At 45.7% G+C, this 11,898-nt stretch overlaps 1 protein-coding gene across 1 annotated transcript; it reads left to right on the plus strand.

Moving 5' to 3' along the window:
• The first annotated feature begins 3,896 nt into the window (after window positions 1-3,896).
• LOC131954084 (uncharacterized) lies at window positions 3,897-9,271 on the plus strand. Its single transcript, XM_059317600.1, has 3 exons — window positions 3,897-4,017; window positions 6,744-6,863; window positions 8,775-9,271. Exons 1-3 carry the CDS (start codon window positions 3,959-3,961, stop codon window positions 8,932-8,934), a joined length of 339 nt encoding a protein of 112 aa, XP_059173583.1. The 5' UTR covers window positions 3,897-3,958; the 3' UTR covers window positions 8,935-9,271.
• Window positions 9,272-11,898: the final 2,627 nt, after the last annotated feature.

Below are 11,898 nucleotides of genomic sequence, written 5' to 3' on the forward strand. Positions count from 1 at the left end.
TGTTGAACGAAAAATTCATATATGCTATATATTCATTTTCAAAATAATCAACAATATTTTTTTAAAAATAATTCCAGCTATTAATAATATAATCATGTTAAAATATCTATAATAAACAGAAATTAAAAGTCAATTGAAAGTACTGAATTATCTTTTATATATTATAGACTACGAACACTTTTCCATTATATAAAAACTGAATAAAAAGTAGGTTATTTGTAAGGGGCGCTACTCTTAAAAATGATATTGCTGTTTTCCGTCGGATTTACCTTTCTTTATTTTGATGGCTTGAAACCGCTCTCGAATTCCTATATCTGAGTATATCTAGATCTAGTTTCGAGTTTATTTTGATTGAATTAACACTTCTGATCATGTAACTAGTGATACTAATACTGTGTTTCTCTATACTATTTCTAGATCTATACGCTATTCAGATTTACAGTTTAGGCGACATGATAAGAATAATAAGATTCATCTAAAACTAGAGTTTACTAGACCACTTTTTGAACGTAAAATAAATAAATTGATTAATTGAATAATTCCTGATCCAAAATATAAAAATTAGAGCATTTATTTTTTGTATGTGATACTATATGAGTGTAGGTCTAGTTACCAGAGTTTCTTCCAGGCATCTCTTCGCCCCCCCCCCCCCCCCCCCCGAAAAAAGTCAACCGCCCCAGAAAATTTCAAGTGCCCCCACGGAGAAAAAAGTCTGGAATAAACACTGCTAGTTACTAGAATCTATAGATCTAGTTAGTAAGATCTAGATCTATAAGATCTAGATTATAGAATAACCTAGATTTAAACCTATGTATATTTACGTATATTCTCTAGATTCTCGCAAACTAGGCCTCTATTTCAGTAAAATTTGTAATTTGATTCATTTTTACTAATTTATTACTATTAGTAATTTAGGAAAATCTACTCGTCCATTAGCCATTACCATTGTTATGTCATTGTATTATTAGATGATTAGACTAGGACAGGGGTCGGCAACCTTCGGCTCGCGAGCCGCATGCGGCTCTTTTGATGTCAGGATGCGGCTCGCCAGTTTCATAATATTGTGCGAAACATGTGTGTTTTTATATGAATATAATTATTATTTCTTACTTAAACCAATTTATTTTAAATGTATATAGTCTACCTAATTGTAATCAAGTACCATAATATTAAAAAAATATAATTCTAAGTGGATCTTTAAAAGCTGGGAGATTTTGTAAATTGTAACTTTTGGCTCTCCCGCCTCAAAAGGTTGCCGACCCCTTGACTAGGACGTCACTATGAGTATTTATATGAATCTATGGTTTTCTCTGCGAATTTCATCATGTCGTTTCCGAAAGAGCTGCTGAGACCATCACGTTTTGTCCATCTTGTGTACAACTCCTTTTGTAGTTAGAATCTAGATCTAGTTGTTGTTATAAACTACGTCTCTTCTTCGTCGCTTAGGCTGGGCCATAGCATTAGCAGCTGACATTTAAGCAATCCTTTACTTTCATACAAGTAGAGGAAAGATGTATTGGTAGATGGTGGGTTGTTAGTGGTTGGATATTCAGTTATAACGCAAACATTTAATTCCATGTCTTTTTCTTTCCTTTTGTCATTCATCCATTTTTCAGATGTTTTATTAATACGCCCCAAAATAAAGGCTAAGAATACGTGTAGATTACTCTATCTTCTTTTTTTTTCTTCTTCTTCTTTATTGTGTAGTCATAATTTCAGGCATTTCTTACCCCGGGGAAGGGGGGGGGGGGGCTAACTCCTCAGACGAGAAAAAAAAGTATAAAATATATATTCTTTAACCAGCGTCCACCCCCTCCCACCCCTAGCAGTTTCAAGTGCACCCACCCCATTGAAATATGTCTGACATAAAACTTCTACAGAACAGAAGAAACGAGCAAATGCTCGACGTGTTTGAGACAATTTTATTCCCAAAAATACGACCCAAAACATTGGTTATCGACAAAATGGTCTTTAAAATATTGTCGGTGTTCAGTGATGTGTCGGCTTAATGTCAGAGTGTGTGATGTAATGTCTACAGGGATGAACTTACTCCTACACACCATATTAATATTCTTATGTGACCTTCCACCCTGTGTAGCCGTCTATCCTGTGTGGCCGTCCACCCTTTGTGGCCGTCCATCCTGTGCGGCCGTCTACCCTGTGCTGCCGTCCATTCTGTGCGGCCGTCCACCCGGTGTGGCCGTCCATCCTTTGTGGGCGTCCATCCTGTGTGGCCGTCTATCCTGTGCCGCCGTCCATTCTGTGCGGCCGTCCACCCGGTGTGGTACATAGCCCTAATATTCTCATGTGACCGTCCATCCTGTGTGGGCGTCCATCCTGTGCGGCCGTCTATCCTGTGTCGCCGTCCATTCTGTGCGGCCGTCCACCCGGTGTGGTACATAGCCCTAATATTCTCATGTGACCGTCCATCCTGTGTCGCCGTCCATTCTGTGCGGCCGTCCACCCGGTGTGGCCGTCCATCCTGTGTGGCCGTCTATCCTGTGCGGCCGTTCACACGGTGTGGTACATAGCCCTAATATTCTCATGTGACCGTCCATCCTGTGTGGCTGTCCATCCTGTGTGGCCGTCTGTCCTGTGCCGCCGTCCATTCTGTGCGGCCGTCCACCCGGTGTGGCCGTCCATCCTGTGTGGGCGTCCATCCTGTGTGGCCGTCTATCCTGTGCGGCCGTCCACACGGTGTGGTACATAGCCCTAATATTCTCATGTGACCGTCCATCCTGTGCGGCCGTCCACCCGGTGTGGTGCATAGCCCTAATATTCCTATGTGACCGTCCATCCTGTGTGGCCGTCCATCCTGTGCCACCGTCCATCCTGTGCGGCCGTCCACCCGGTGTGGTACGTAGCCCTAATATTCCTATGTGACCGTCCATCCTGTGTGGCCGTCCATCCTGTGTGGCCGTCCACCCTGTACATGTGTGTTAGCTACTGTAATCAAAAGAGCCACACCAGTTTCTCCCGAAGTACTCACGCCACCGGTCAGACATTTGAATCTCAGCCCCCCCCCCCCCTCCCCCCAAATTAATTTCGCCACGATCCCCCATATAAGCTTTATCCGTCCCTGGAGGGGCAGGGATGGGGTTTTAATCATGACTACAAAAACTTTGTACGCCGTATGTAAATTAGAACGTGGCTATAGGTCTACAAGGACAGTCATTCTTTTTTATGAAGACCCCCCCCCCCCCTACATTGAGGACACTAATTATAGCTCTGCAATAGTTTCAGGTGGTATTTAAATATTCTGACTCATCCACCCCCTGAAATTAAACAACTTAATGATTTATATCATTTATAAGTGAATATTAATGTATCTTTACAGATTAGGCAATGGTTTGGTTAATAATAGGTGTGCTCTAAACTAGCGTGTGTTCTACAGGCCAACTGGTGTGTTGAATGCCATCTGGTGTGTTGAAGGCTAACTGGTGTGTTGAAGGCTAACTGGTGTGTTGAAGGCTAACTGGTGTGTTGAAGGCTAACTGGTGTGTTGAAGGCTAACTGGTGTGTTGAAGGCTAACTGGTGTGTTGAAGGCTAACTGGTGTGCTGAAGGCTAACTGGTGTGTTGAAGGCTAACTGATGTGTTGAAGGCTAACTGGTGTGTTGAAGGTCAACTGTTGTGTTGAAGGCTAACTGGTGTGCTGAAGGCCAACTGGTGTGTTGAAGGCTAACTGGTGTGTTGAAGGCTAACTGGTGTTTTGAAGGTCAACTGGTGTGTTGAAGGTCAACTGGTGTGTTGAAGGTCAACTGGTGTGTTGAAGGCTAACTGGTGTGTTGAAGGCCAACTGGTGTGTTGAAGGCTAACTGGTGTGCTACAGGCCAAGTGGTGTGTTGAAGGCCAACTGGTGTGTTGAAGGCTAACTGGTGTGCTACAGGCCAAGTGGTGTGTTGAAGGTCAACTGGTGTGTTGAAGGCTGACGTGTGTACTACAGCCGTGTTGCAGTCATGTCCAACAGTACCATCCAGTGGCCAATAAAGCAGATGATTCAGAATGGCAATGACAGGTACAACCCTTCTCTTCTATAGCTCAACTTGCTTTGTATAACTTTCAAACACCCAGCCAAAGACAGCATCGGCTACACATTGTTTCCAGCGTAGTGGTGGAAACATCTGAAACACTTAAGGCACTACAGCAGCACAGTTTTGGGGTGTAGCCTGGCTCCCTCCGGCCGACTCACCACGGACAACTCTACACACACCCCCCATAGCCCCCCTTACCAAACAAAATGGCTATAGCGACCATCCTCGTGAAGTACCCCCCCCCGGTACCTTAATATAGAGCCCTGTCTGTACAACAGCCTGTGTTTTGGTAGAGCCCTGCCTGTCCTGTAAAACAGCCCATGTTTTGATAGAGCCCTACCTGTCCTGTACAACAGCCCATGTTTTGGTAGAGCCCTGCCTGTACAACAGCCCGTGTTTTGGTAGAGCCCTGCCTGTCCTGTACAACAGCCCATGTTTTGGTAGAGCCCTGCCTGTCCTGTACAACAGCCCGTGTTTTGGTAGAGCCCTGCCTGTACAACAGCCCATGTTTTGGTAGAGCCCTGCCTGTCCTGTACAACAGCCCATGTTTTGGTAGAGCCCTGCCTGTACAACAGCCCGTGTTTTGGTAGAGCCCTGCCTGTACAACAGCCCATGTTTTGGTAGAGCCCTGCCTGTCCTGTACAACAGCCCATGTTTTGGTAGAGCCCTGCCTGTACAACAGCCCATGTTTTGGTAGAGCCCTGCCTGTACAACAGCCCATGTTTTGGTAGAGCCCTACCTGTCCTGTACAACAGCCCATGTTTTGGTAGAGCCCTGCCTGTACAACAGCCCATGTTTTGGTAGAGCCCTACCTGTCCTGTACAACAGCCCGTGTTTTGGTAGAGCCCTGCCTGTACAACAGCCCGTGTTTTGGTAGAGCCCTGCCTGTACAACAGCCCATGTTTTGGTAGAGCCCTGCCTGTACAACAGCCCATGTTTTGTTAGAGCCCTGTCTGTCCTGTACAACAGCCCATGTTTTGGTAGAGCCCTGCCTGTCCTGTACAACAGCCCATGTTTTGGTAGAGCCCTGCCTGTCCTGTACAACAGCCCATGTTTTGGTAGAGCCCTGCCTGTCCTGTACAACAGCCCATGTTTTGGTAGAGCCCTGCCTGTACAACAGCCCATGTTTTGGTAGAGCCCTGCCTGTCCTGTACAACAGCCCATGTTTTGGTAGAGCCCTGCCTGTCCTGTACAACAGCCCATGTTTTGGTAGAGCCCTGCCTGTACAACAGCCCATGTTTTGGTAGAGCCTTGCCTGTACAACAGCCCATGTTTTGGTAGAGCCCTGCCTGTACAACAGCCCGTGTTTTGGTAGAGCCCTGCCTGTACAACAGCCCATGTTTTGGTAGAGCCTTGCCTGTACAACAGCCCATGTTTTGGTAGAGCCCTGCCTGTCCTGTACAACAGCCCATGTTTTGGTAGAGCCCTGCCTGTACAACAGCCCATGTTTTGGTAGAGCCCTGCCTGTACAACAGCCCGTGTTTTGGTAGAGCCCTGCCTGTACAACAGCCCGTGTTTTGGTAGAGCCCTGCCTGTACAACAGCCCATGTTTTGGTAGAGCCTTGCCTGTACAACAGCCCGTGTTTTGGTAGAGCCCTGCCTGTCCTGTACAACAGCCCGTGTTTTGGTAGAGCCCTGCCTGTACAACAGCCCATGTTTTGGTAGAGCCCTGCCTGTACAACAGCCCATGTTTTGGTAGAGCCCTGCCTGTCCTGTACAACAGCCCATGTTTTGGTAGAGCCCTGCCTGTACAACAGCCCATGTTTTGGTAGAGCCCTGCCTGTACAACAGCCCGTGTTTTGGTAGAGCCCTGCCTGTCCTGTACAACAGCCCGTGTTTTGGTAGAGCCCTGCCTGTACAACAGCCCATGTTTTGGTAGAGCCCTGCCTGTCCTGTACAACAGCCCATGTTTTGGTAGAGCCCTGCCTGTACAACAGCCCATGTTTTGGTAGAGCCCTGCCTGTACAACAGCCCATGTTTTGGTAGAGCCCTGCCTGTACAACAGCCCATGTTTTGGTAGAGCCCTGCCTGTACAACAGCCCGTGTTTTGGTAGAGCCCTGCCTGTACAACAGCCCATGTTTTGGTAGAGCCCTGCCTGTACAACAGCCCGTGTTTTGGTAGAGCCCTGCCTGTACAACAGCCCATGTTTTGGTAGAGCCCTGCCTGTCCTGTACAACAGCCCATGTTTTGGTAGAGCCCTGCCTGTCCTGTACAACAGCCCATGTTTTGGTAGAGCCCTGCCTGTACAACAGCCCATGTTTTGGTAGAGCCCTGCCTGTCCTGTACAACAGCCCATGTTTTGGTAGAGCCCTGCCTGTACAACAGCCCATGTTTTGGTAGAGCCCTGCCTGTACAACAGCCCATGTTTTGGTAGAGCCCTGCCTGTCCTGTACAACAGCCCATGTTTTGGTAGAGCCCTGCCTGTACAACAGCCCATGTTTTGGTAGAGCCCTGCCTGTACAACAGCCCATGTTTTGGTAGAGCCCTGCCTGTACAACAGCCCATGTTTTGGTAGAGCCCTGCCTGTACAACAGCCCATGTTTTGGTAGAGCCCTGCCTGTCCTGTACAACAGCCCATGTTTTGGTAGAGCCCTGCCTGTCCTGTACAACAGCCCATGTTTTGGTAGATCCCTGCCTCTCCTGTACAACAGCCCATGTTTTGGTAGAGCCCTGCCTGTACAACAGCCCATGTTTTGGTATCCCCCACAGGAGCAACGCCCTGCGGATCATCCACCTGAACTTCCCCACCAAGTCTCTCCGCTCCTCCATCCTTCTGTTACTGGTGCTGGCCGCACTCGTCATCTATCACGTGCTCATGCACGTCTTTAAGTAAGTGCTTGTTTTATGTACGTCTTTAAGTAAGCACTTGTTTTATGTACGTCTTTAAGTAAGTGCTTGTTTTATGTACGTCTTTAAGTAAGTGCTTGTCTCGTGCACGTCTTTAAGTAAGTGCTTGTATTATGTACGTCTGTAAGTGCTTGTATTATGTACGTCTGTAAGTAAATGCTTGTATTATGTACGTCTGTAAGTCATGATATTGTCCATGCATGTTTTCGCGTGAGACGACGTTAGATGGGGTCAGCGTTAAGCCAGGTGCGGTGGATTGATGCCTCTATTAAACGTCACCTCACGTTGTAGACCCCAGATAACGTCGCCTCACGCTGTAGATCCCACATAACGTCGCCTCACGCTGTAGATCCCACATAACGTCGCCTCACGCTGTAAACTCCACATAACGTCGCCTCACGCTGTAAACTCCACATAACGTCGCCTCCACATAACGTCGCCTCACGCTGTAGATCCCACATAACGTCGCCTCACGCTGTAAACTCCACATAACGTCGCCTCACGCTGTAAACTCCACATAACGTCGCCTCCACATAACGTCGCCTCACCCTGTAAACCCCACATAACGTCGCCTCACGCTGTAAACTCCACATAACGTCGCCTCACGCTGTAAACTCCACATAACGTCGCCTCCACATAACGTCGCCTCACGCTGTAAAGCCCACATAACGTCGCCTCCACATAACGTCGCCTCACGCTGTAGACCCTACATAACGTCGCCTCACGCTGTAAACCCCACATAACGTCGCCGCCACATAACGTCACCTCACGCTGTAGACCCCACATAACGTCGCCTCCACATAACGTCGCCTCACGCTGTAGACCCCACATAACGTCGCCTCACGCTGTAAAGCCCACATAACGTCGCCTCCACATAACGTCGCCTCACGCTGTAGACCCTACATAACGTCGCCTCACGCTGTAAACTCCACATAACGTCACCCCCACATAACGTCGTCTCACCCTGTAAACCCCATATAACGTCGCCTCACGCTGTAAACCCCACATAACGTCGCCTCCACATAACGTCGCCTCACGCCGCAAAGTTCCGCCTGCTAACAATCATTACCTCATGGGGTATTGATTTCCAGCCCATAGTTGGTCGCCTTATCGATTTAACCATCCGCGCGAATTAATTCTCTTTGGCTTAGTAATCATTTCAGTATTTGAAAAAAAAATAGGTATTAGAAGAAAATAATTAAAACCTAATCAAGGCGGATTGACTTTTGTCTGTTTTGACAAGACATCATCCGTTGGAAACCAGTCCTCGACTATCTAGACTAGCGCTCTTCTTAACCTGAACTTCTCAACTATGTTAGGATCAATGCTAAATACATTTTACCTTGGTGGTCAAATGTGTTAACGCTCTGAAGAAGAGTTTTATTCTGTAGATGTTTATATTGTGCGGAAATGTTTACATTGTGGGGGAAAATATCTTTTAGAAAAATCTATCTTGTAGGGGGTGGGGGGAATATGTTTTTCTTGTGAGAATTTTTTTAATGTTGTGAAAGAAATGTTTATCTTGTGAAAGAAATGTTAAAGTCTGGAAATAAAATGTTAATCTTTTAGATACACTTGTGTTTAGTCAGGTGGCGTTTAACCGGGGACAAACTTTCAATTTGCACCCCCCCCCCTCAAACTTTTGATTTGCACCCCCCCCCCCCCTCAAACTTTCAAATTGTTTTTCCAACCCATTTTGGCGCCCCCTAAGGTCGGCGCCCGGGGACATATGCCGCCTGTACGTTTAACAAATGACATCAGTTTTTATTTTTTTACAAAAAAAAAAACATTTTTTTTTTAAAAAAAAAACGACATTTATTAAATGTAGAAATTTAATCCTATGTCGACTTATTATGAGCTGCAATTGACCCAATGACGCCGTTTGTTTTTTAGACTGATCATGGAGGTGCGGAGAATGGCCCTGGAGCTGAGCCAACCCTTGAGCCAGAGCCGCTCCGTCAAGAACTTGGAGGCCCAGCACGGCACGTCTTCCCCAGAGTACTCCGGTGAATACAAGAACTCGGACCAGCCGAGTCAAACGGCCATTGGCTAATCTGGTCATGTGACCGGCGTGTGTGGGATAGCTAAGTCACGTGGTCAGCACAGTCCAGCAGCTATTGGCCAGCCAAGTCAGGTGACCAGCACAGTCCAGCAGCCATTTGTTATGACCCCAGTCATCCAGAAAGCAGACATACAATCCACCCCTGTATTTCCCTGATGTGACGTGGAGAGAGCGATGATGAAGATACCCAGCCCCAACCTAACCTGCCTTCCCCCCCCCCCCCCACCTGACGCGACCCCACCCTCCGTCCATCGTTACAATCTTGTGTGGCCTTGTTTTGTGCTAGTCTAGGGAGAGGAATCTGCACATCATGTGTCCGTAAGTGCGTTGGTCCCCCCCCCTCCTGACGTCTGTTTTAGCCTGCTGCTGGCTGCTGTCAGACACGTACTTACCCATGCATATCTACATACACACACATAACAATGACTGCATCAATTGTGTTGATTAACTAATTAAATTTGTTGGTTTTCTTTTTTCTTGTTTTTTTTTTTTTACTCAAACTGTTTTTTAAAATTGCACTAGATCTAGCACTTATCGGTAGTGATGATACTTGTGTTTTATTAAAATTTAATCAAATATTTTAACTGATAAAATGATTGTTCTTGTGTTTTTTGTTGGTTTTTTATTATTGTATTTTTAAGTTGATGTCTAAAACAGTTGTCATCTTAGTTAATTTTTTAAATTTATGCCCAGAGAATCGTAGCGTCACATGGCGTGGTGGGGTGCCGACTGTACCGGGTGACTGGAAACAAAGTCTAGCTAATTTTAATTTGACGAGAAACTCGGATCTTGCCCAGTTAAATATCAAAATTACACGAGCCTACGTCTTTTGTATTTCTTTCAGACTTTTTTTCTCCGGGAGGGGGGGGGGGGGGGCGGTCATTTTCTATATGATTCCAACATCCTTTCACTTTCTGTATAAATTCCAGTGTACGCGTAGGGTGTGGATAACGAGATAATTAGTACAGCTAAGGGAGCGTCCATAACCGGCGTTACACTCTGTGAAAACGATTGTTTTACCAACAATTTAAACAGGTAGAAAGAACATACCTAAAACAGGCAATGATAGCATACCTGCAACAAGAACATAAAACAGGCAATAATGGCATACCTGCAACAAGAACATAAAACAGGCAATAAGAACATACCTGCAACAAGAACATAAAACAGGCAATAAGAACATACCTGCAACAAGAACATAAAACAGGCAATAAGAACATACCTGCAACAAGAACATAAAACAGGCAATAAGAACATACCTAAAACAGGCAATAAGAGACAAACCAAAAAAAACGCCCAGTTCATAAAGGCTACAGAACTAATGTATTGGTTTGTGAGACCACGTGACCCAGAGTTCTGGCACCCGAGTTGTTCCAGTCTATTATCTGTTCCATCCAACCGTACGCCCAGGTAATGAGGGGGGGGGGGGTACAAAATCTCTGTTGCTTTTACTCTGCTCACCAAAGGGGGGAGGGTACCAAATCTCTGTTGCTTTTACTCTTCTCACCAAATGGGGGGGGGGGGGGTGATGCTATCCTAGTCAAATCGCTGTTACATTTATCCAGTGCACACAAAAAGGGCTGTTTCTTTCATCGTGCGGACCAAATTCCCAGCTATTAAGGCGAGCTGTGTGGCACTTGATTAAAGGCTGGGATTAGAAGCCGGAGGTCGCTAGGGCGCGGATATGGGGGGGGGGGGCAATGAGGTTGGTCACTTGGGTTGTGTATGACGGACATGACAAAAGGGAAATAAAAAATCTATAAGCTGTGGGGGAGGGATCTTTTATGTAGAGAGGCGGGGGTTCTCATTTGATTATGTAGGCTAGAGGCAAGGGCGTCACTGTTTTGATTCCAACGAAGAACATCTGACAGAAATGAATTTACGAAGCATGAAATAATTCGCAGGATGATCCGGGGGGGGGGGGGGGGGGGGGTTCTCTATGCCTGACCTGCTCGAGGCTGATCTGTAGTCAGGTCCCATCGATAAAGCCGATTAGACCCGCGCCCTATAATCAATCAACCTGTTTAGTGGGCGGTATCCTGCCGTCATGCGTGATTGTTAGTCACGTGACTTGGATCAACCAGTTTAAAAAACCGGGGGTGGGGGGGGGGGGGGTATAATTAGCCTCACGATTTCATATCCCAGGTATGTGTACAATATGTGTTCATTCAAGTTTGTTTAAAATTAGTAAACACGTTTTTTTTTTTTTTTTTTGCTCAGCATTGCATCTAGATCTAATGTTTCAGATTAAAATTTCTGTTACACAAAGATTGAGTGATATATATATATATATATATATATATATATATATATAATATATATATAATATATATATATATATATATATATATATATATATATATATATATATATATATAGGCTTATTTATTTGTTTTTATTATGTATTGTGGCATACATATTATGACGGATAATTGCAAAAAGTTCAAGTACTAATGACACCGGCGTGTATGGCGGAGACTGTAAATGCAAGCCACCAATGTACCATTATATCGATATGGTACTGTGGTAGTGTTTGTTCAGCTCCATTCCCCGCGGCCTTGAACTCGCCCTCTTGACGTCATCAGCTCGTGGGGTGTAGCGTTCTCAAGGGGTTTGTACTTTTGTGAGTCAAGGTCAACCGTGTGGCCGGGGATCGAACTCGGGACCCTCTCGTGAACAATGGGAATGGTACTTTGCCGACCTCTGTGCTGGGGTGGGGATGGTGAAGGACACTCAAGTCTCATGGCCCGGTACATTCAATGTATGGCACACACAGCATCGGCGGAAGGTGCGTTTTTTATGTGTGCTTTTCAATGCAGGCTTGCTAAATTATTTCATAATTTCTCATCTGTTACGCGTGGAAGTGGAAGATTTGTACGTCATCGTGTGTTATTACAAATACCTTTAAATTACGTGTGCTAATAGACCAAATTTAAATTACCTCCAATTTAAAGT

This window comes from Physella acuta, unplaced genomic scaffold (assembly GCF_028476545.2).
Source record: "Physella acuta isolate Inbredline_101_S28 unplaced genomic scaffold, ASM2847654v3 ptg000971l, whole genome shotgun sequence".
Lineage (NCBI taxonomy): Eukaryota > Metazoa > Mollusca > Gastropoda > Physidae > Physella > Physella acuta.

Coding starts and splice junctions, on each gene's coding strand:
- LOC131954084 (XM_059317600.1), top strand. CDS start 3,959: ATGTCCAACAGTACCATCCAGTGGCCAATAAAGCAGATGATTCAGAAT. Junction 4,018..6,743: donor ATTCAGAATGGCAATGACAG/GTACAACCCTTC, acceptor TATCCCCCACAG/GAGCAACGCCCTGCGGATCA. Junction 6,864..8,774: donor GTGCTCATGCACGTCTTTAA/GTAAGTGCTTGT, acceptor TTTGTTTTTTAG/ACTGATCATGGAGGTGCGGA.